Source organism: Tetrao urogallus, assembly GCF_951394365.1.
Source record: "Tetrao urogallus genome assembly, chromosome: 3".
In the NCBI taxonomy this organism is placed as follows: Eukaryota; Metazoa; Chordata; class Aves; order Galliformes; family Phasianidae; genus Tetrao; species Tetrao urogallus.
In genome coordinates this window covers 3,972,170-3,996,375 of record NC_136815.1, presented here as the reverse complement: position 1 = coordinate 3,996,375, position 24,206 = coordinate 3,972,170, and the positions used below count along the sequence as shown (strand labels likewise).

At 41.9% G+C, this 24,206-nt stretch overlaps 1 protein-coding gene across 30 annotated transcripts in view; it reads right to left on the bottom strand.

The window, feature by feature from the left end:
- Positions 1-24,206, bottom strand: part of PTK2 (protein tyrosine kinase 2) — a gene marked incomplete at both ends in the record, with an annotated part of 141,740 nt that overhangs the window by 1,512 nt on the left and 116,022 nt on the right. For 12 of the 30 annotated variants that reach the window (XM_079533518.1, XM_079533535.1, XM_079533537.1 and 9 more), the window contains 9 exons: positions 344-499; positions 1,346-1,354; positions 3,563-3,666; positions 4,480-4,519; positions 7,518-7,580; positions 15,809-15,940; positions 16,571-16,708; positions 17,304-17,390; positions 20,498-20,609. In XM_079533518.1, coding sequence (XP_079389644.1) covers positions 344-499; positions 1,346-1,354; positions 3,563-3,666; positions 4,480-4,519; positions 7,518-7,580; positions 15,809-15,940; positions 16,571-16,708; positions 17,304-17,390; positions 20,498-20,609 — 841 coding nt within the window. Of the gene's footprint in view, positions 1-343; positions 500-1,345; positions 1,355-3,562; positions 3,667-4,464; positions 4,520-7,517; positions 7,581-15,808; positions 15,941-16,570; positions 16,709-17,303; positions 17,391-20,497; positions 20,610-24,206 lie in introns of all 30 variants that reach the window. The other 18 variants (XM_079533529.1, XM_079533533.1, XM_079533542.1 and 15 more) reach the window with 4 other exon arrangements.

Sequence of the window (24,206 nt, the reverse complement as noted above, 5' to 3'; positions counted from 1 at the left end):
CCTCCTTTCAGGCAGCTGCAGAGAGCAATGATGCCTTCAAATCTCCTCTTCTCCAGACTAAACAATCCCAGTTCCCTCGGCCGCTCCCTGTGAGACTTGTGCTCCAGATCCCTCACAGCTTCGCTGCCATTCTCTGCACACACTCCAGGGCCTCAATGTCCTTCATGTAGTGAGGGACCCCACCCACAATTCCCTGTTTCACAGCATCAAAACAGAACGCCAAAGGGTGGATTATAAAAGTTCCTTTTATAAGCAAAATGCAGCAATGTTGCACAACTTCCTGTTAACAAGAACTTTGTCATTCATGAGAAAGATGAAACCATGTTCAAAATGGCATCCCTACCTTTACCATGGGCACGTACTCCTCCGGCGGAGCTGGCTGTATTTTACTGGACATCTCTATGACAGCTTTCACCAGCCCGGTTACATTCTCATAGACTTTGTCATTGGAGCGGTCCAGGTTGGCTGTAGGAGGAGGGCTGATTTCCTGCGGCTTGATCTGGAAGCAGAGACAGATTGTTGAGCCTCCTGTGCCCAGCAGATGGGGCTCAGCAACCTCCCAGCCTGCAGAGATCACCAGAAACTGCCACCCCAAGCCCGCTGAGCACATTTGCTCATGGGCCTGAAGGAAGTTTCCTTCAGGCTTCCTGACAGCCTGATCTCTGACTCTGAAGAGTCTACCGAAAATTCTCTGAAGAGCTCCCAGTGCAACTCCCACAGCAAAGAAAAGTTGAAAAAGGAGTATGGAATACTTGTTGTATCAAAATGGTTCACTACTGATGGACAAATTCCATTGCAAAACAACAGGGTGTCATGTCCCTTGTTCCAGGAAGTTGCTTTCTCCACTACCACTGCATGCCATGCCCAAGCAATCACTTGGGGGAGAGGAAAGAAATTGCCCATTGCCTTATTGGTCACACAGTGGCCCTAAAGATCTGGGCTGGGCTCACAGCATCACAGCCCCACAGATGCAATAACCATGGGTTCCCATAACTGGTCCCTGCTGCAGAGACGCTTCACTGGAAGCAGTCGAGACTCTACACAGTTGAAAGCACAAAGTACTTGGATGAGACTCTGTCTAAGGAAAGAGTGCAGGATTTGGTGCAGAGTTTCCCACTTTTTGCATTTCACCGATTGGTTACTGACAACTGTTACAGAGATTCAATCTGTCACATTGATTGGAAAATACCTTAGGAGAAGGAACATTGCAATTGCTGCAATCAGCAGGGAAGGGCCGTGATTCTAATTGGTTTCAGCAATCAAGAAGTTAGGAGAGTCATCTCGCAAAGTCGCATGCAAAGACATTTTGGAATGGGGCGCGCACACACGCTCACGCACTGCTTACCCTCCATGGCTATTGTTGAGCAGAATGTGGGGGAAGGTTAAAGAAATTTACCAAAAGGAGGGAAAAAAGAAAAACAATATTAATAAAACTCAGCAGGAAAAAAAAACACCCACAAAACAACAAACCAAAACATGTGTAGCAATAAGAGACCAGTTAAAAAGCCTGCAACAAAAACGCATCCTCAACAGTATCCGCAGTCGTTTGGGTTAGCTCATGGTCCGTTTGTAACAGAAGCACCATGTGCTGACAACTGCTGTGCACCCGCGTAGAAGTGGAAGTGTTTGCCATGCACCCATGCTAACGTTTTACTGAACACATGGGGAAGAGATCATGCAAAGCTTGACAGGAGCAAGCCAGTCTGGCAAGGAGTAAAGGGGTGAGTGGAGCAACGGGCCTCTGCAACAGTGGGAAAGGTGTCCTGTGAAACTCTGCTCCCTATACTACATTAGGGATCTGTCACAATTGGAAATATGAAGTCATGTAACTGTGCAGCCCTTGCAACTGATGACCAGCCACACTCATGGTTAAGAGCTATTAAGAACCCACCCTAGATGCATTCTATTCAACCTAATAAATTCCTATGGCCAGACCCCAAAATTTCAGAGTATAGACATCAACGTCCTGTTCTTACAGCTAACATCAACATTACTGCAAGCTTTCATTTCAGGGTTTTCTTTGTGTGGGCTGGCTGCCTTGGCCTCAGCAGGTAACACTGCACTACCTTCTTCTTGGTGCCCTACAGATCCCTGAGGGTAGCCAGGTCAAAACCTCTGATTTTCATTTTTCTCCCAGAAAAGAGAGAATAGAGTCTGAAATGAACCCCAGAAGCATCTTCAGTTAGTCTGCAGACACTAACAAAACTACAACCTATTAAGAATTAATGAGCTGTTTTCTTGACAGGGTGTAAGACCATCCAATTTCAGAAAATTCTTGACAGAAAAGCAGGACAAAATCAGAACTTCTTCTCCACTTCCCAAGAAGTTATTTAGTACATAAATCTTGCTCACACTGATGACTTTGGTTGCTCAGGTTTGTTTGTTGTCAAAAGGATGTATTTCAGAAAACATCTTCATGTCCTAATACCAGTAGTTAGAAAGGAAATTTTAGAGTAGCCATGTTCAGTAACACATCTGTTGCTGCTTTTTCATATTATCTGAGGCTTGGCAGCTTGAAATGCACTGGTTTGCAATAAATAATCCTGCTTGGACTTGCCAGTGCTGATTCTTAACTACTCAGATGATCTCCAAAAAAAGAGAGCACGAGTGAGACAGGCAGTGGCTGAAGGACTGATCTGTGCTGAACACACTGCTGTGATGCAAGTTGTGAACTTCATGGCCCGAGGACCTGGACACTGTCTGTATTTTCTTAAATCACCTAAACTAAGTGTCACCTACCACTGTATCTGTTCCTACCATGATGTGGAATCCAGTTCTTTGTTACAGGCAACAGAACTTCTATGAGTATTTATCAGCTGCATTTTTGTTAAGAGTGCTACTGGCACAGAAGCCCCAACCACTACCTGCTAAAAACAGCTAATGACAGAAACAGCTTCCATGGTTCCACTCAGGAGGCCCTGAAGTCACTCATATTTCTATCTCCTTAAAATTAGAACAGTAAAGGAATCCCAAAGGCAGGGAACAAAACCTGGGTGCATCACTTTAAAAGTGACTGGCACACTAAGGACGAGTCCCATTGACACCAGCTGTAACAGCAGACACAGCTTCACAGCACCCTGCAGCCTCTCTGCTAGAGAACTCCTTGAAAATTAATTTCTGGATTTATTGCCTATTTACTGGAGATGAGACAACAAATCAGAAAGCCGGTTAGGGTCAGAAAGTGTTTTTCCTCTGTTCTTACTCCCTACAGCCAGCAGGGCTTTAGGAGTCTAGGTGCTGCAACAGCAGCTTTCTTAGTATGGGGATCTTGAGTGTGCTCTGTGCTCCTTCCTCTGAGCAGAACTATGTGAGAGACATCATATGCTCCTCAAACTACAATAAGCTTGCCTGAGAAAGTTCTGGGTGAGGAACACGCTGAATCACTCACAGAGGACACGGGCAGAGCAGTTAATTTCCCAATTCCCACCGCATGTTCGTACCACAATGTTTACTTGGGAAGTTCAGTCACTTCTGCTTTCTGTGGTCTCTATTTGAGCTGAACTATGCCTACAGGGTAATGTTTTATTTCCTGAAATGTGTTTTGTGTCACTGAGCACCGTACCTTCACGCCTTCATTGTAGCTGTCCACAGGGCTGTTCAGGCTCGCGAGGCTGCCCAAGTGGGGGGCTCCAGGGCGAGGGGGCTTCTTTGGTGGAGCTGCATGATCTGGTTAGCAAAACAAGTGGCATGTCAGAGCACCAACATATCACATGTACACAAATCACTGCAGTCTGTCAACATTACAAAGGCTATGCCTGCTTTACTGTAATGGTAGAGGAGGTGTGTTGCACAGAAGACCCATTGTTTGTACGAGTTATGCGTTGTTTCTACTCAGGAAAAGCAGAGACAAAAAAGTGTTATGTGGAACTCATCCATCAATGAGTTTTAGCAAGGTACTTCGATAAGTAATCTCTCCTCGTGAGATTACTGCTCAGTCCTACTAACTCAGTACGCCCAGCCTACACCTAGAGGAGCTTTGTACTACTCCGCACCACAATGAATGCCCCACATGCTACCGGAGTTCAAGGAGTGTTTGGACAATGCTCTCAGACACATGATCTGATTTTTGGGTGGTCCTGTGTGGTGCCAGGAGTTGGATTTGATGAGCTTTATCGGTCCCTTCCACCTTGGGATATCCTATGATGCTTCCTGGCTGAAATCCCAGCTGTGACTCACTTAGACACCTGAAGTTTCAGTCTCAATCTGTGTTTTGCATGTCAGAACTCCATGCACGGTGGAGCCCTACAATGTGATTCAGCCTCGTCTAGACAGTTCCTGACTGCTGAAACACTTCCTTGGATTTGCTGACTAATCTCTGGGGACCGCGTGGGGAATTTCAGACCAGAACACCTTTGTGCAGTTCTCCATAACCGAAACTACTCCCTTGTTTGGAAATCTTGGCATTTGCTCACTATTAGTGCTCAAAGACGTGTAACCAAGGATTCCGGATAACATTATATGAACTTCGTGCTTGCTTACCTGGTTTACCCACAGGCTGATATATGTGCTGGTTACCAGCCTGTAAGATAAAATATATATTTATAGCAGTTACTACAGTGCTCACAATTTCGCTAGCAAATTCTTACCCACTGAAAAATGGCAGATCTCAGCACGTTTCCCAACAGTTAAAAATACTTCCCTATGCACCATCACTACCTATGAATCCTAACTGCAGTTATATACAATTATACAGTAAGGAAAATATTTTCACTTCTTTTGTATTGCTCAGGACAGCCTAAGCCTGCACACAACACTTTATCCTTCACTGTTACTCAAACATGCTGGCACATTCATAGCAGTTTTTCTTCTTTATTCAGAGATCAAACTGCAGAAGTCACAGTGCTGATGAAGGAATTGGAGAGCAGCAATTAGAAGCCTAAGGTATTTCTGCACGGCTGAATAGCATCAATAACGGTAACAAGCTTCTGAGCTGTGAAGCTCTTAGTCAAGGTCAATTTGCTTATTCATTTGGAAATGCTTAATGCTAGATTCAAATGACTTTCTTTGCTAATTACATTTATCCCACCTTCATGCCAAGAAAAATGAAAATCTAGTCACAACCAAATGAATACCTTATGCAAAATTTGTCATGTCACAAAACAACGTTACAAGTCACATTTCATCATGCATGTGTATCTGTATAATGGAGTTTCCATTACAAAACAAAGCTCTGAAGGCAGATAGAATTTCATGTTTCTCATGGCAAGACGTCTCAAAAAGGCAATTTTTAAATAAATACAATTTTCTGCAAATCAGAGTACTTCCTTCCACCAGGATCTAAAGAAGCAGCTTCTTCAACACATTAATGATAATTTTCCAAAAACTTAAGAGCTCACTGTTAACAGTATGAGAACACAGCAACTGTTTCAGCTTGACTTCAGCTCTGGAGAGTGCTGTCTGAGAGCGTTAACTAATTAACTTCACTTTCTGACCTTTTAAGCACGTCTTTTTGAACCTTATTCTGTTTTCAGTTACTCAAACTGCAACATCAGTAGGACATTCTCTATCCCTGGCTCACCTCTTCAGTAACAAACCCAAAGGACATTCACAATCGTAGTTCAGCTTTTATTCAAAGTCTCAGCTGGACTTTTTTAGAAGTTAATGTTCCTGTTTCAAAACTACAGAAGATTTGACAAGGCTGCTGTGATTAGGTTTACCTAGCACTTTATGAAGCTGTTTTCAGCTGCTCAAAACTTTATCAATTTTTAACTGGGTGAACTGCAAGTCCCAACTCTAACTCCACGTCAAGCTCAGTTCTATCTATATAGAAAACTGCAGCAAGAGGCAAAGCTTCCAGCATGTGGGCTCACAGAAGAACGTATTGCACAGGGAGAGTTCTGGAGAAAGACACTAAGGAATTCTTACAAGTTTGGTAGCAGGATACTCAAAGCTCCAAGTCCTGACACTCCTCTGCTGTTCTCACGTCTCTCTGGCCACCATCTCACACACTGCCCTACCACCATCAACCTTGCTCGTGTTGCTAACCTAGCTATTCTAAACCTGAGAACCCTGGGGAGAAGAGATGGGGCGAGAGGAAGGAGACTTTGTTCCACTGAAAAAAAAATCATGATGTTTACTTCCAGAATGAAAGAATGTTGAAAGAATGCGAGCAAAGTTATACACTGCTTCTTATTTCGCATCTCTCAATGCAGAACTGAGATTGACTCACAGGCTTACCTCTTAGGCTGCCCCATGTGGAGTCATGAGTTGGACTTGATCCTTGTAAATCCCTTCCAACTCAGGATATTCTAAGCAATGGCATTTCCAACACCAGATGAACTCAACAGTTACATTTCAAATGCATTAAGAATTAAACAAATGCAAACACAAATTCTGTAACTGAATTAAGAGTCTCTCCTGCAACTCATTCTGTCAACAGTCTTCTCATTCAAGAGGGGCGAGTCCTATCTCATCTGGCAATACAGGACATCCCCTTACAAGCAGTTTGGGATGCAGGTTTTTACTCTAGTCCCAGGCAAAGAAAACTTGGAGCTCGCTGCCTCTTACATCAAACCTCTGACATCACCTCAAGTTATTCTTGCAGCACAAAAAGCAGTAACACTTCACTCATTCTTACAGTAAGATGCAACAGCAGTAAAGACCTAACGATAACTGACAGTCTGCTCCAGATTCGTGCAAAAAATCTTAGCAGCTTCCAAGCATGAGTAACCAACTCCCAGAGACTGTATCGCAGTGTGTGATTTGCAAATGCAAGAAGAGTCCCTAAACTCTCCTGTATTGAAGAAATACTGAAGTCAAACAGAGTTACAGCCCAGATGAACAAGGAAAGTAAAATTAAGACATCAACTTCCAAGAGAAGCTTTGAGGGTGATCCCTGGAGACCATCACTGGATGAAGCACTGATTTTCTGCCCTTAACGGTCCCCAGCCTGACCCCCTTTTCTATTGGTATGATTCAGAGTTTCCAATGGCAATTAAACAATTGGAGAGATGTTTTTATTCAAACAGGCAGCAGTTATGGCAGCAAGAATGAGCGCCGCAGCTGTTGTCTGACAACAAAGGAATGGCTGTGGGGGTTATTCCATTTGTTTCACTGCGGATCATTTACCCTAAACAGAGTTCTGAGTAACACAACAGTAACATTTACATTCCTTGTAGAGAACCCTTCAGATATTTAAGCAACTGCAGAAGTTATTTTAACCCCGCTTCCTGTTGACAGAAGTTTCAAAAAGCACTTTTAAATAAAAGGCCGAACCATACATCACAGGCACGTTCAAAAATAATTGCAACATATTTGCAGAAACACTGCAGTATTGTTTCAAGGGTGAAAGAAACAAAAAACAAATCCCAAATCCATCCAAGTGCTGCATGACCAAAGTCTGCCACTGTTCTCCTGTTCCCACAGAAGCTGAGCTTCTTGGAAAGTTGCAGAGCCATGTACTGACAGTGGAAACATTCAGCAAAAACTTTAAACCATCTCCTGTAATAAAAGACAGCACGTTCTACCATGATGCTGGAAAAGGGGCCAGGAGATGAAAGGATCCAACAGATACTCACTGGGCCCTGGAGACCTCCATCCTCCCGCTCGATGCTGCCTCTGGAGAGCCGCACATCAGGTTTCTGAAACACAAATCATAGGATCTTAGAATGGCTTGGGTTGGAGGGGATGTTAGGGATCACTGAGCTCCAAGCCCATGCTGTAAGCTAGTTGCCACCCACCAGGTCAGGTTAGCCAGCACCCCATCCAACCTGGCCTTCAATACCTCCAGGGATAGGGCACCCACAGCTTCTCTGGGCACAATTTCACCCCGTTCTCTGCTTACAGATTCACGCAACCTAGGCACAAAACATCTCAAAGACAAGGCTATTGAAAGATGAACACTGCCAAGCACAAATGTCGCTGCATCCGTTGTGTTTTTGGAACAACAGCTCCCCAAGGCTCCCAGCAGACTCCCAGACTGCGCGGCCATCCATTCTCAGCACACGAGTGAAAAATGCTATTTATAAATATTGTCAGTACCATTTCCCTAACACAACACTGGAAAACTTGGCATTTTCTATTTTCTGAAAGGCAACATAAGTTGTTTTTTTAAACAACTGTTCTCCTCCCAGCAGCAAAATTTCAACCACAGGATGAGAAATGCTGTGAGTTAATTCCCGCTTCCTGCTCGGAAGGCTTCTCTGTACTTGGCTCCCTCTGGAAGGCCGCAAATGGGGCCCAGTGACAGAGCTCTGCACACGCTGCATGGATAGGGAAAGCTAATGTAGATGCCCAGATGCACAACTATCCTGACAGAAGTGACAAATAAATGAGTTTGTGTTCCGTCTGCTTTAAGTGACAGAGAGAAATTTGGAGCTTATTTTAAAATGGAAAACTAAGACCACCCCAACTTTTTCTTGGAGAAACCGGCCATTTCTTTCACCTCCCACCAATACCAGGTGTATTGCTTTTATTCTTATGTAGGAAGAAAAAGGAAGAGCTGATGTGAAATAAAGGTTCATGCTGGCCTGAAGACACAAGCCGGACAAAACGAAAACCAGCACAGAAAAGCAAACTTAATGTACCGTCCCTACGGAATTGCACAAGGAGTTCATGTTCTTCAGGTTGAATGTTAAGAAAAATGTCTTTGCAGGAGAGTGGCAATGCATTGGCACAGGCTGGGCAGGGAGGTGTGGAGTTACCATCACTCAAGGAGTTGAAAAAACGTGGAGATGTGGCACTGAGGGCCATGGGAAGTGGGTTGGGGTGGGTTGATGGTTGACTGGATGATCCTAGTGGTCTTTTTCAACCTGAATGATTGTGTGATTCAGGCAACAGATAGCACACACTTCTGTATCGGTGTAAATACAGCCTCTGACATATATCTGAATGTATACACGCATCAAATGTACGCACACACAGAGAACAAGACGTTTAGAGAAATGCAGACAAATACTGACTGTAACTAAGCTCGCTGCACAACTATGTGCTCTCAGGGTCAGTTTTAGGGGACAACTGTATTTGTTTCTCATTGAAAGCAACTCAAGATCCCCTTCCTTCCTTCTTTCTAAGAACACTACAGAATAATTCCAATTCATGTACCCTGCTAAGTGATCCTAAAGAAACAGCAGGGTAGGCAGATCAATAACACTGACACTGATGCCTTTACAAACACTCAGATCGCTCTAGCAGTCTGTATGAAGGGCTTATTCTGTGCATTTTCATTCAGTCTTCTGCAGACAGAGCAAGGCACAGTCAGACTCACTGCCTGAAAGAACTTGCAGATTAAAAACAGACAAACCAAAGTAGACAAGGCAACATTTAAGCCCTCCTTAAGCAGCAAGAACTGACGCAGACAAAAGCAAACAATTTGCTCAATGCTTCTCCGAGAATTTGTTACAAATTCTATAGTGAAGCCTACCTGGACAAATTCTCTAGTTTATTTTCTTTATTATCATGATAATTTTTTTTCTTCCTGAAGTCTCATTTGACATGGATATGTCAGACAGTTCCACAGATGTCAAGTGAATTGTGACACTCAGAGTAGGTCTTAGCTGAAGTAAATAGCTATTCTTACTTAATTTCTATTATACTGATGTTCACAATTTGTCTTTATTTCACTTCAATTTCTAGCCAGGAATTGCCCAAAGTCTTTGGAATTAGCTGAAGATTAATTCACCCTAGGGGTCATGCTTGCACTTCGAGCAATTAACTCCTCCAAAAATACACCCTAAACCAGATTAGCCCAACAAAAGTCTATTGGACTGCCCTTATACAAACGAAGCCATGGAGAGCACTGATGTTGTCCAGGTATTTCCAAAAACGTGATTTGACGATGAAGAAACCCAGTGGCCTTGGATGCAGGAGCAGTCTGTACAGCTCCACAACCCACCTGCATCCCAGCTATCTGCACATCCACACTGCAGGAGTAAAGACAGAATCCTTAGTGCTACCACTCCCAACTTCTCCTAACGCTTCTCTCTCTGTCCATCAAAACCCAACACAAAGAAGAAGAGAAATACTCAACACGTCTGTGACCAATGACTAACAAGAGGCCCAAATGTCTAACATTAATTAGTTAACGATATTCCAATTTATTCATTTGCTAAACTATTTTACACTAAAGGAGGTATCTCAGATCAAACACTCTTTGTATTTTTAAACATCACAGAATGGCCTGGGTAGGAAGGGACCTTAAGCACCATCTGGTTACAACTTAATAGCAACTCTTCCTCTTCTCAGTGGATAGATTCTTAAATGAGTAATATACCTTTCACAGTCAGGACAGGAGTTATTAATTTAATGTCAGCTCCTGATGCTGGCACTACACTGCAATGTGTGGGTGAATTCTTAGTACCGAGCCTCCTCAGTTCAATGCCACATTTCAGGGAAGAACCGTATTTCATTAAATTCTTGCAGAAAATCAAAGCCCTGGAAAAGTAAATGGACTCTTCTATTTTTTGTTTTTTTCCTAATAAGTACTCTGCTATCTGAAATCTTTGGAAGCATCAAGGGTACTTTTCAGACGGGATGCATACATTCACAAACTGGAACACAATCAAGATTTCCAGTATTCCTGGTCACTCACTAATAAAAGAACATGTATGTCTTGGCATTCTGAGGACGTGCCAAACTGTAATCTCTCGATGGGAATTTCTCAGGCTAAAAATTAAAATCTTATTTTAGCAACAGTTCACATCAATTATATTTGAGCTGCAGTTCTCAGTGTCAAAACAAGACAAATACTAAACCACAGCTATGTGGGAATTTCAGAAAAAAAACAAAACCAAACACGATAAGGAAACTATGTAAGTTATTTCTTCTGAGCGTCCCAGGAAGAGCAATAAATTCCCAAGCATAACACTGCTCTATCTGCTGAGGAGTTACTCAAAGGCATGAGCACATACATCTTTGTTGTATACAATGGGAAGCAATGCCAGATACCATCAGCACAACCACAACAGAAAGGTTTGAGTTGAAAACTAAATTCAAATGGAGAAGCAGTTCATCAAGGCATCCTAAAAGAGGAAAAGCACTCTGCAAAATATCCGGAGACAGCTACAGTGCAAAAAGCTACAGCAACAAAATCATCAACTTCACTGCACTGCTGAACTGAGGAGGTCATGCTGGACATTTTCTGCCCCACAACCCCTGATAAGCAAACTAACAGCCATCAGTTACACAGGCTCTTGTGCACCATCACCACCTCCGCTTTCCTAGCTGTGGTTAGGGACGATTCTCCTCTTGGGTCAAATTCCATATTAAAATAAAGAAGATATACTTTTCTAGAGGCAAATAAAAATAAAAGAACCAGCTTCTGCCAGTTCTGTTAAAGCTTAAAAATCAAAGCATTCTGAAAGGGCTTTTTAGAAATTATTTTAGCTTAATGAATGCACTGATTTGCTTTTAAATTGCTTCTACATGTGAGAAATCATGCAGATTACCACGTACACACCATGCCCTAGCAGAGTAATTCAATGTTTCAGTCCTGATTTGCTGTGTGCACACATAGCGTATGCTTTACATTAAGCACAAGCACTACAGGATGCATGCCAGACTGTGCAGTAATAGGCCAAATATTTCAGTTCCAGTGAGCTGCGAAGGCCAGCAGTGAAGAGTCCGTTTGCAATTGTAGGGCACTACATTTGGGGATGGAGGTTGCTCATTTGGCTTCTACATGCTTTGCCCTGAGTGTAAAGCTTCAATCAAACTTTGTCAGTTTTACTTCTTGGAGTGGAAATACCCATTGTGATTGCAAAATGACTCAAGAGAAAGTGCAGAATGAGAGCTCTGTGTGCTTCTTGTATGAATGAGGTAATCAACCAAACACCATCGGATATAAAAGATGATGAAAATCTTGTGGATTGCAGCACCTGGAGAATTGCAGCAGCAATTAAAAAAATACCTTACACAAGTATCTTATTGGAGAGAGCTGTTGGAGAGGGTCCAGAGGAGGGCTACTAAGATGACTGGACGGCTGGAGCACCTCCCTTATGACGACAGGCTGGGGGAGCTGGGCTTGTTCAGCTTGGAGAAAAGAAGGCTGTGGGGTGACCTCATTGCAGCCTTTCAGTATTTAGAAGGGGATTACAAGCAGGAGGGGAATCAACTGTTTACTCAGGCAGATAGTGATAGGACAAGGGGGAATGATTTTAAGCTCAAGGAGGGAAGATTTAGGTTGGATGTCAGAGGGAAGTTCTTCACAGACAGAGTGGTGAGTGCTGGAACAGGCTGCCTGGAGAGTCTGTGGATGCCCCGTCCCTGGAGGTGTCCAAGGCCAGGTTGGATGGGGCCCTGGGCAGCCTGGTCTGGTACCAGATCTGGAGGCTGGTGTCCTGCCTGTGGCAAGGGGGTTGGAACTTGATGACCCTTCAGGTTCCTTCCAACCCAGGCTATTCTACGATTCTATGAATCGCTTATCAGGGGTTGTGGGGCAGAAAATGTCCAGGACGACCTCCTCAGTTCAGCAGTGCAGAGAAGTTGATCATTTTGTTGCTGCAGCTTTTTGCACTGTAGCTGTCTCTGGATATTTTGCAGAGTGCTTTTCCTCTTTTAGGATACTACTTCACCGCAGTAGTTTCACCTCTCCACCTATATACACCTCAGAGACACAGCAACTTCTAAGGTCACCTGCATGAAGTGGGAAGTGCAGCGATGCTTTATCTTCACTTCAGCTACACCAAAAATAATTCAGAGATTTTCCACCCTGTTTCCAGGAGGCACTGATATCCAAAGCAATTTTACCAAGACGGCATGAAAGGCTGCAGCTTTAACCACTGCCCATGAAGCTACCCGACTCATGTCAGTGGCCCCTCTGTATCAGGGGATGGGAGTTAATTCTGAAATAATTCCCCCCTGAAACAAATCCTCCAACTCCCCTACTCTCTTCTCACTTCCTAGCAGATAAATTTGATTCAATTTTAAATTTAAAACCTTCTTTTCAGTTTTTACACAACGAATTTATTTTCACTCATGAGCTCCCTATGAAAAGAGAAATGTTTATTTTCCCTTTATACAGCAGAATTTTAGAGTTGTGGATTCTATTTAGCTGCAGCTTGCAAACAACATCTCCATCTCCTTTCACATACTATTTACATGTTCTCAAAGGACTGCTTTCAGACAAACCACACAGACATCATCCTCTCTGAAGACTCTGCATTTCCATTTCAATGCCACTGCCATTTCATTCTTCATCTCGGGTGTCTTCTAGCAAATACAGCATCAGTGCTGTTCATCTTTGTCCTAAATGTTATGAGTTGTAGTTATTCTTTGCAAATACAGCGATAAATTTTGAATCATGAGCAATCACTAGCAAAAATTGTGCCAAAAGGAATCCCAGTAAGGATTTTCCTTCTCATTACACAACATTTCACATTAACTGATTTGCAGTCACTGCTCTGTGAGTCCTCAATAATAGAAATGAGATTTAAGATAAACTGTAGGAGTCTGAAGACTGTGTGAATAGAGTTGCTTTTGAAAGCAGCCAGCTTTAAACGAAGAACACTAGGCTCTAGGGTTACGTAAGTCAAAAATTTAAATCTGGCTCTTCTCTCTCTATTGTTCTCTATTCCTAAAAGGAAAAATGTTCTTCTGAAACCTAAAGCAGGGACAGGAGAGCCACAACAGCCAAACAACGTCATCAAAACCTTAAGGATAGTCTTCCCGCAGAACGCTCTCAAAGCACGAGAGACAGAACACTCCCTGGTAACATAAGTTGTCTCTCTTCCTTCAAACTTCAAGAGGTTTTAGTGAAGACCTTCTCCGGACAGAAGAAATGTCAGTTCTTTATTAGAGACCATGGGGTAAGCAATGTGAACATGTACAACATATACAATGCTTCTACACTGGACTCTCATGTTTGGAATCTCACGTATAATCTCTGGATGTTCTTCAGGAGAAGGGCAAGGCCTACAGGACTGCTTCCTCACAACGCCTCTTCTACTGTCTTGATTTCTTCAGCACAAAACCTAGAAAACCATGCTCCTTTTTCAAGAAACAGCCATGTTTAAGCCAAAGTTTCCCAGGCAATGTACCATGCTGTGGGTTCAAATATAGCTTGTGACTATCACTACAGCTTGTTCAACTTCTGACACAGTGTCACACAGTCTGTAATGCACTGAATTATAACCCCCATGCCTCTATACTGAAAATGTTAGTGTGGAAAGACCAAGAATTTAAGTCTCCAGTGAATTCTAATTCCCCATTTTGGCCACTTAACTTCACGCTTACTCCCCTTCAAACTTGCTCTTTTTCCCTTTCCAACTGCTTAACATTTACATTGGGTTTACAACCAAAACCAGCTCCGAAAAAGCTACAGAGTTGTAGAGCTCACGAGCGCCTTCTATTTCCTTTAAACTGGAGGTGGTCGCAGTGATGGTGTCTCTCCAGCAGCACACTATTACAGGGCAAAAGAAAAAGCAACAAGCAGCAATCCGGGAGATGTTAAACATCTTGATGGTCCTGGGGCTGAAGCAAAGCAGAACACTGACACTGAGTGCTACAAATAATTATCACCTATTCTGCAGAAAAGGTGAAATCTGCTGCACAACCTACTGCCACCACCTGAAGTTACCATGTCTCAAAAGGTGTTTTATTAAGGAAGAACTCTTGGGGCAATACATTAATCCCTCACAAAATTCTTGATGATCTTATACATTTTAATCCACATTTGTGAAAGTCATTCAGGACTGGAAAAGCTAATGCCTCAATTAGGCAAGAAGTTTTTCCTTTCCTCTCCCTTGTAACACATTTGACAAAGCAATCTGGGTACAGTGGTTTCTGTATCATCAAATGGTAAACAACAAATTTCCAAGAGTGTTGACAGAGAGAAAGAAGCCAAAAGCAAGCTTCATTGCCTTTTAATCTAAAGTGAAATACCACCTCTGTCACAGATCTTAGCTAGAACATGCAATGGGCATGGAGGCATCTACCAGCAGCTCCCATCTGCTAGTGGAGATTTATCTTACCCTTGGTTGCTCATCAAGTGTTCAGATGAGCATATCCAATGAACACCCTAAGAGACTTAGGTAAATCAATTGCAAAAGAATTAGGTCTCAGTAACACCGTTTACATTTAAGATCTGCTCTCTGTTCCTTCCCATTTGCATCCTGTACAATAAAGCATAGATTCTTACTTCCAAGGGACTCAAGGTACTGGCTTCAACATCCCTAAAATATGGCTTTAAAATTAGTGAGACAAGCATAGCCAGCAAATATTGGTCTCCAAAATAAAAATAAGTCACCTGAGCAATTACTCAAACTTAGCTCTCACAACAAACTTACCCACTTGCATTGACAGAAACTTGCCTTCTGACTACATACAACAGGAAAAGCTTTCAAATCAAAATATTCCTTGAAATACACTTGAAACCAAACGTGTTGATGCATGTCACAACCCAAACCACACCACTGCCATTCACCTATCCAGTGAGGCTCATGGACTCAAAGACTCCTCAGCATGAACCTATACAGGAAAAATATCAGCTGTTTGAGTTTGGTTCTTTTCAGTGGTGCCCAGTGCCAAGACAAGAAACAGTGCAGACAAAATGGAACCCAAGAGGTTCTGCCTAAACATCAGGAACCATTCCCACATTGTGTAGAGAACTGAGCACTGGCAAAGCGAGGTTATGGAGTCTGCTCCTTGGAGATCTTCAACAGTCACCTGGACGTGGCCTTGGACACCCTGTAGGTGTCCCTACTTGAGCAGGGATTGGACCACATGGATCCAGAGGTCCCTGTCAATTTCAGCTATTCCTGCTCCTGTGGTATCTGTACCTGTAGCGCAGGACACACTAACTAGCTGAACAGTTAAAGAAAAATCAGAAAGAATGAATGAGCGAACAAACAGTAACCACAAAACAAAGCATTACCAGGAATCGTTCCTCTTTTTCAAGCCAGCGTTGATCTTCTTCCATCTCTTGTTGCTGTCTTATTAATCTCTCCTCCATGAGATGTGTGGGTAGAACCTGCCCCATTCCTCGTACGTCCAAAGTGCCTGAATCCTACAAAACAATTTATGCAGTCTTACAGCAACTGGCAATTTGTGAACATTGAAACAATTTGAACACGTGCAAAGTGGTCACGTGCTTCTGCCAATACTTTATTCAAGCACGACATAATTAAATTAAGTTGTTTCAATTGCCCCTCTAGAATAAACAGGAATGCTGAACTACCTGGAATGACAGTGCTTAACTAAACTACACAGAGCGTGAAAAACTGCATGGCTGCAAGCAGTAAAGGCAGCATATATGACCAAATCAATCAAGAGTAGCTTGAGGCAAACTGAAGATGTGGACACCTATCTGCTCTCTGCTTAGAGAGCAAATGGATTTAGACAGAATCTTTGTGGAACAATAAAAATGGAATGAAAAAAAAAGGAAAATATTGGAGGAGAACAAAAAAAAATGCTGCGAAGTTAGAAGGGGGAAATAATTCCACGTCCCTTGTGGCTATACGCAGGATCTGGTTAAAGCACTGAATTCAGTCATGACTCCCATCCCACTGCAGGAAGGCAATTTAAAAAACACTACTGAAACAACTTGTTTTTCCTATAGTACTCTCCAGATATACCTAAGGAATTTTAAAGAAGTGTATTTACAAAGTGCAACAACAGCTGTATCAGTTCACCATACCTCCATGTTTGGCTGCCACACGGATGCTTCCTGAGGTCGATGGTTCCAGGAATCTGTTTGATCCAAGAGAGAAGCTTGCCCAGGATAAATGCTGCCTGCCATGGCTGGTATCCCATGAGAACCAGAGTAGCCAGATACCTTTAGGGATGAAGAAAAAGAATGTTACTTAACAGGACTTAATAATCTTTTTTTTTTTTTTTTTCAAGGGAGTAAATATGAGTGACTCAATTCAAGCAGTCATTGTGAGGGAAGAAAGGAAGCGACGAAAGAAGGAAGCCAAGCCAAGATGTGACACAAAACCTTTCTCTAACTCATATGCTATCTGAGGATGCCTAACCAAACAGCAATGTTAGAAAGTATGTTTCAACCTCTGTAGTCAAGAAGATCGAAGTACTCTGACGAACAAAACCAACCCTACTGATACTTTTGGAATACTTACATACACACAGCTCACATTCAAGTTAATAGGAGCTATGCACACATCACCCTACAAGGCATAAATAATGTACCCCCCACTGTATATTACAAGCTTAAGATCTGAGTGACTGCATGTAATTACTGTGCTTAGCTGCACGGCTTGAAAAATTATCCACAGAAAAATCAAACTAGCTTTAGTAAGTCTGAAATATTCTGATTAAAAAAATTAAAACCTCCCCACCCCCCTGGAAAAAAAAAAAAAAAATCTCATCTAAGTCTGTTGTATATGGCTGTTGCCGAGTTCAAAATACAATACCTGATAGTGATTTGGCTGTACCATATGCTGAGGACTCGGATAAAACCCTTCACTGGACCTTGGGCTGGGGTAACCAGGCCTGCTGGGCTGCAAATACAAAGACATTTTAAGAGTCAAACAGGATCTAAGCCCACAAAATTATTCTCTGATGAAACAAACATTTACATTACACACAGAAGCTAAAATAAATAAAGAAATAAATCCCTGAAATAAACATTCTACATTATTTACCAGTTAGAACAAAAACAACATAAAAATACGTTTTCCTCCATCTTCATCTGGAAACAACAGAGGCTGAATTGTTTGCTGGATATTTCAATAAGTAGCATTCACTCTGTCTATTTCTGGGGCTTATTTGATTGCTTGCATGATGGGGCCTTCTCTGTGCTGTTCTTAAATCCAAAGAGAACGCTCCAGAAGTCTTAAATCAGGCTTTCAAGTTGAAATACCATTGTTTCTAAGTTCATAATTTGCATTATGTAAAGTTTTGCCATTTGTTGCTCTGTAACTGTACCCAAAAGCAAATTACTGTGCTTCAATCTGAATACAAATCTAACTTTGTTCAGCACAAATATTTACACGCATTATTCTGAGGACCAAAGTCAGTTCTGACCATTAACCCCCATATAATTCACTGCCTTAAAACGGAAGGTGCTTCTGGCCATATTCTGAACATGCTCTGTTCTGCAACCCATACCTAGTCGTAAAAAATTGCTTCTATTAGGAAGGACAGCTAAAGAAAAGCTACCAGATTATTTCCCCAAGCATCATTCTTGTCACTTTCAGCAGAAACAGAACACTTTGTATGTAAACAAAGCTGATGTGTAATTACAGGAATACATGAGAAAAATCAGAAGAAATTAGGAAAGCCCAACAAAAGAGAAGCTTTTTTTGTCTGCACACAATGAACAGGCTGGCCATCCTTTTGCCAGAGTAAGTAAAGAAATTTCACACTGCTGAAAGAAGCAGTGATGGAAAATGATGCTCAGAACAACTTATTTTTATCTTCAAAGTAGAAGTGTCCAGTTATTTATACTTGATGTTAACCTCTATCACAGAATCATAGAATGGCTGAAAAGGACCACAGTGATCATCTGGTTTCAACCCCCTGCTATGTGCAGGGTCGCCAACCAGCAGACCAGGCTGCCCAGAGCCACATCCAACCTGGCCTTGAATGCCTCCAGGGATGGGGCATCCACAGCCTCCTTGGGCAACCTGTTCCTGTGCTAAAGGTACCTTTGCCTTTTTGATGAGGGAGAGTACTGCTGTGTATTTCAGAGGGAAGAAAAAAAACAACCAAAGAGGCAAACATCCCCAATACAAAACCCAAACCTCAACATTCTCTTTCAGTTAAAAGCCACTATCACATTACTTTGGAACTGCAGAATTTTATCATCCCTACATGGAAACTGTTGTCACTCTGTAGTGGGATCTTTTCTATCTAAGGTTTCTAACTAATTACTGGTAAAAGTAATTTCAGAGCACAAACTGTGAGAGTTGTGAGTTATCTGAGAAGGTGAGGAATTGAAGGCTATAAATGAGAGTTTAAGCACATGAAGAACTGTTACAACAAATTAATGAAAGAAAAATCAATTGTCACTATTAAAAAAAAATCAGATAGTAATTTAAGGGATGCTTGAGATACCCTATGTAAAAAAATTCAACTTGTAGCAGTGTCATTAGTACACATATCTATCTTACACAAAAGCACTGTATAGAAAACCCAAGCAACAATTCCACTACATACACAGTGAAAATATCTTAAAGAGTTGAAACACTAAAAAAGCATGCAGTTATAGGAGAATTAATTTCAATCGTAACTTAACTTCTTTCAAGTTTTGGTTTGGATGTTGCACCTAAAGGTCTGATGATGATCAGTTCTAATTCAGTGCTGCTCATCTACTACGTTAGTTAGAAGTATTCATTTGAATTAGCCCTAAAGCCTCAAGACTGAATACATTCTTAAACAATGTTGTAATAACTAAGTATTACTAAGTAGTTTACTGTCAATATAATAATAAATTTGAATTGTTATTAAGTAGGGTATTGCTCTAATTCATGCAGTTCATCTCCTTCTGTAGCTCAGTACATTATCTGGTTATATATGCATCAAGTCCTGGCAGTTTATCTCAGAAGCCTGATCAGTGTGATGGATTGCTCGCCATTCTTAACTCTGAAGTAAAAACAGTTACAGGGTCTGCAATTCCTGCCATAAAGCTATCAAAATGGAGAACCAAACTAGGAAATCTGTCAAGCAACAAGCCAGAGATAGGAAACCAAACAAAAATACGTTTCCTTTTGATGAATGCTAGGAGACATGTGCAGCAGAGGTTGCCCCACTATTACTTTCCAAGAGACGGGTAGATGTGGCACAGAGGGACGTGGTTCAGTGGGCATCGTGGGGATGGGCTGGTGGTTGGACTAGCTGACCTTAGTGACTTCCAGTTTTAATGATTCCAGGATTCTACACTCTGACTACAATCCCTCTGAGTACCAGAGCTTGCACAGAGGGCTACAGGAACTCATCCCAAACCGATCAGGATGCGGAAACTACTCCTCACCACAGCGGTGAGGGCACAAAATTAAATTATCTGAAATATGGGCTCCTTCGAAGAACAGAAAGCACACAAGTTATTGAGAGAAGTCAGTGCTTGGCAGCTGGTGAAGTTAGACTGCAGAGCACCTCAGTGACATCCACAGGACAGATGTGCAATGGAACAAAGATAAGAGTAGTCTAGAACACTTAAGTTCCTTGGACATAAAACTGTTACTTTTTGTTCAGAGCAAGGAAAATGAAAGAAAATACAATTAATTAATTTCAATTCTGATCTGTTATAAAAAAAGCTTTACAGGGGTCTGAAATCGCACCAGCTAACATTTCACAGAAGCGCTAGAAGAGAGAGAAGAAAGAAAAAGCCTGGAAACATTTTTGTGGCAGCTACGGCAGTCTCCTGCAAGTTGAATAAACAAGAATCAGAAAATTGTCAGTGCAAATTATAGCAGAGATCAGCCCTAATAACAGTCTAAAGAGAGCTGGGTCATTTCAGGCAAGCATTAGCTGATGATGACGGAATTGGGCTGAACGCCGTTGTCTTAACCAACCCCTCAAACAAGGCTTGGAAAAAATAAATGGAATTAAAAGGAGCATTATCATTATTTTTAGAAACATTGATGCTTCGTGTTCTGATAGCTACCTTGGGAGGAGCTTCATCTGATCCTCCTGAGTCCCAGGATACTGTGACTTGTCGCCTGGATTCCATTCTCATCCGTTCTTCTTGCTGCAGCTTCTCCTCCTCCAGTATTGTACTAAGAAAAACATACAGTATCTCAGTAAAACTCCTGTTTGATCACTCACAAACCCCTCCCCAGGGCTCCCACATCTCCCAAACTAATCAATATTATTCGACAGAGTGAGAACTGAAAGTCAGAGCTCTCTTATGTACACTGGGTATGTTTCTGAAAGCCTGAGGGAATACATCTGTAGGATTATCACTGTGCCTTTAACATCAGAAGCAGTATCAGGTTTTTAGAAAGCAGTGGTTGATCTTGTATAAAAATTTCTTTGCATGCTAACATTTCTTTTGATGTGCAATTACACACAGAAATCCTCAGAGACAATAAATCAAGCACTTACTTGCATGAAAACTTATTTTTCACAAGAAAATATTCTACTGAATTGCTCTAAAGGATCAAAACAAACAAAATACGTATTTGCGGAAACTCAACAGAGCTTCAACGCATTGCCATTTTTTTCTCTGTTGAGCAAAGCAGTCAAAAACACTTTAAATACCATGCTTTCCCCTTATATTTCAGCCTAAGCAGGAACACACACAGCAAAGAAATTCAGCAAAACAGAAATATCTGAGATCATTCACGCAGCATTTGAACACTCAGGTCAGAAGGCTGCATTTCCAACAAAGCACAAGACAGTAGTAAAACTCGTTTGCTACTTACCACAGTTCTGACTATTAAAAAGACTGTTTGAAGTTCAACGTGATCCCGCTGCCCCCACAGCAGCCTCCTCCCAGCTCTGCTATGTGGATTATTAATGTTGGATATTTGCCATTTAAAAAATACTCAGAATGAAGCTCTGGAGGAGGGAGCTGCCAATTCACTGGAGCTGCACACTACATGGACAGCATGGAGATCTGGGGAGGGCAGAATATTTACATATCCATCTCCCCAGAGTGAGGACAATCCCGTAAAGCAGCCATTGCAGCTTCTTTATCACTCCAGCCTTTTGAGAAACAAAGCTCAGCACTGAGTTTATAATCTGTGCAGCCTACTAAATAACCACCCAGAATTACTCATACAAGGGATGAGATCAACTGCAGCAATCTATTCTAATCTTGGAACTTCATTGCTTATTTCAAGAGTAAATTCCTGCTTGGTTGCAGACTAGAACTCCACTTTTCCTTCCCCAGCCAAAAGAATCCATGCCCCTTTTTAAAAGCAGCGAAGTCATCTTGTCTCGCTGCAGCTAACCCGCGTCTCTAAGTATGCTGCAATTCCAATCCATCATTGCTGAAGTAACACAAGAATGTGGAACAAAAACAAAATCAGACAAGTTATTTGCAGAAGTCATCCTGATAGAACTGCCACAGAAAAACAGCTACAGCCCGACAGAGGCGACTAAAAGGAAAACCTTTCTACTTTACCACCTTTTTTTTTCCTTCAGAGTAAGGAACAAAATATTTCTCACTTGAACTCACAAAGAATGAGCCAAATCCCACTGCCTTAAGGTAGTTCATGCTTCAAATATTCAGCGTGCATTTTTATGTACCGTGAGAAATCACTCAAGATGTGGCTGTAGTCATAAACCGTGATTAAGATCTTTCAAAAATACCTCAGAACTCAACCAAAAAAACCCCAACAAAACAAAAACTCACCTATACGTATATGTGTGTGTGTGTGTATATATATAAATATATATACATTTTTTAACAAAGCTCTTGGTACAGCAGTTGCTCTACTCCAAGCTACGGGAATGGAACAAAAGCCAGCTAAAAGCAGCTGACTAAATTTAGAGATGGCTTATTGACAACTTGGGGCCACGGGTACGGTTTGTCACAGCACAGCCCTGATTTTCCACAAAAAGGAATGAAACACTGGTGCCTATTTCATAGAATGGCCTGGGTTGAAAAGGACCACAGTGATTATCTGGTTTCAAACCCCTGCTATCTGCAGGGTCGCCAACCAGCAGACCAGGCTGCCCAGAGCCACATCCAGCCTGGCCTTGAATGCCTCCAGGGATGGGGCACCCACAGCCTCCTTGGGCAACCTGTTCCAGTGCCTCACCACCCTCTGAGTGAAAAACTTCCTCCTAATATCTAACCTAAACCTCCCCTGTCTCAGTTGAAAACCATTCCCCCTTGTGCTATCACTATCCATTCTCTTAAACAGCCGTTCCCCCTCCTGTTTATATGCTCCCTTCCAAGTACTGGGAGGCCACAATTTGCCTTCATGTTTTACTTATGGTATGCCATCATTTAATGGAATACCATCTGCTTCCACTGTATCACTGGCAATGACAATTTTCTACCACAGTGACTTGTTTTAGCATAGGCTCAGCTTTTTGCCTTCCAGCTCTCATTCACACACCATGCTACTCCTCGGCCTGTACAACCACAGGTCCTCTCCTCACACAGTGAGGAAACGTGAGGCAGATCAGTTGCAGCAGTTTGTACTTGGATGCCCTTGACTATTGCTGACAAGAAGAGAATATAAAATAGAAATGCCTCAGAGAAGCATCACTCAAAAAACAAAAAAAAAAATACTACACCAAACCACAAGGAATATAAATGACTCACAGAAATGCCTTTGTTTTCACAAAGGGAAGACCAATCCATAGATGGAGTTGAAGTGTGCCAAGAGATATTTTTGACCCTTCCTCAGTACAGCTGCTTAAGTACTCCAAACAGTTTGTTAGTATTCACAGAAGGTCAGGAAAGTCACATCTAGGCATATTTTCCCAAACTACTTGTATTCTTGGCAGCAAAGAAAAGTATGAAGAGAAGAAGCCTTTCTATTCATATGGCTTCCTGAGCAAATCTGGATCCAGGGCATCTTGTCTAGGCTGAGAAATCTGATGAAAGATCTCAGCTATTAGAAGTTTGTGGAATTGATAAACTTCATCCATTTTCCAAGAATCTCTCTACTGAAATTTGTCAGGGAGATGGAAAAGGAAATATTTACCAGGAGATCACTGTAGAAGTATCTGAAATACTGAAATGCAGCCTTAATTTCCAAAGGCAAAGCAACGTCAGTGTTTTCTCATATGGTGGTGTGGGAACCTACAGTAAATGCTGACCCTTGGAACCAGCAGCTTCTTTCTTCCTCTCTGCGGTCTCTGGCCTTCAGAAATACAAGGCTGTATGTACATGAGCACATTTTCCCACACAGCTCTAATTTAAAAACACTTTCATATGGATATTATTGCTTATGGTCACTGTCAAATACCAAAAGGCTCATGAAGAATTTTGAAACCTCCATCATATGCATCAAATATGCGCTAAAATTATTTTTTGCTAGATGTCACAAAATAGCAGAACCTAAGCTGCTCCCATTCTTATCAGTTTTGTTTCTTGTTATTATAAGCAACATTTCAGGAACTACAGCAAATGCCTTCACGAGGCTCAAGTCCAACAAGTTAACCATCTCACTGCAGTCACAGAAACAAGCTTTCAGGGGATGACTAAAGTCATTATTTTACTTTGATTTTATTTTTTATACTTTTTTTAGGGTTATATCTGTATTTAATACATGACCTGCAGCCCACGGATGCTTTTGGGGTCATCACCTCTGCTAATACCTGTGCTTCTTCATCAGTGACCAACAGAGGCCTAATTGATGATCCTAGCACAGCACTGATAAAACTGCTTTTGCAATTTTTGGAGGAGAGGA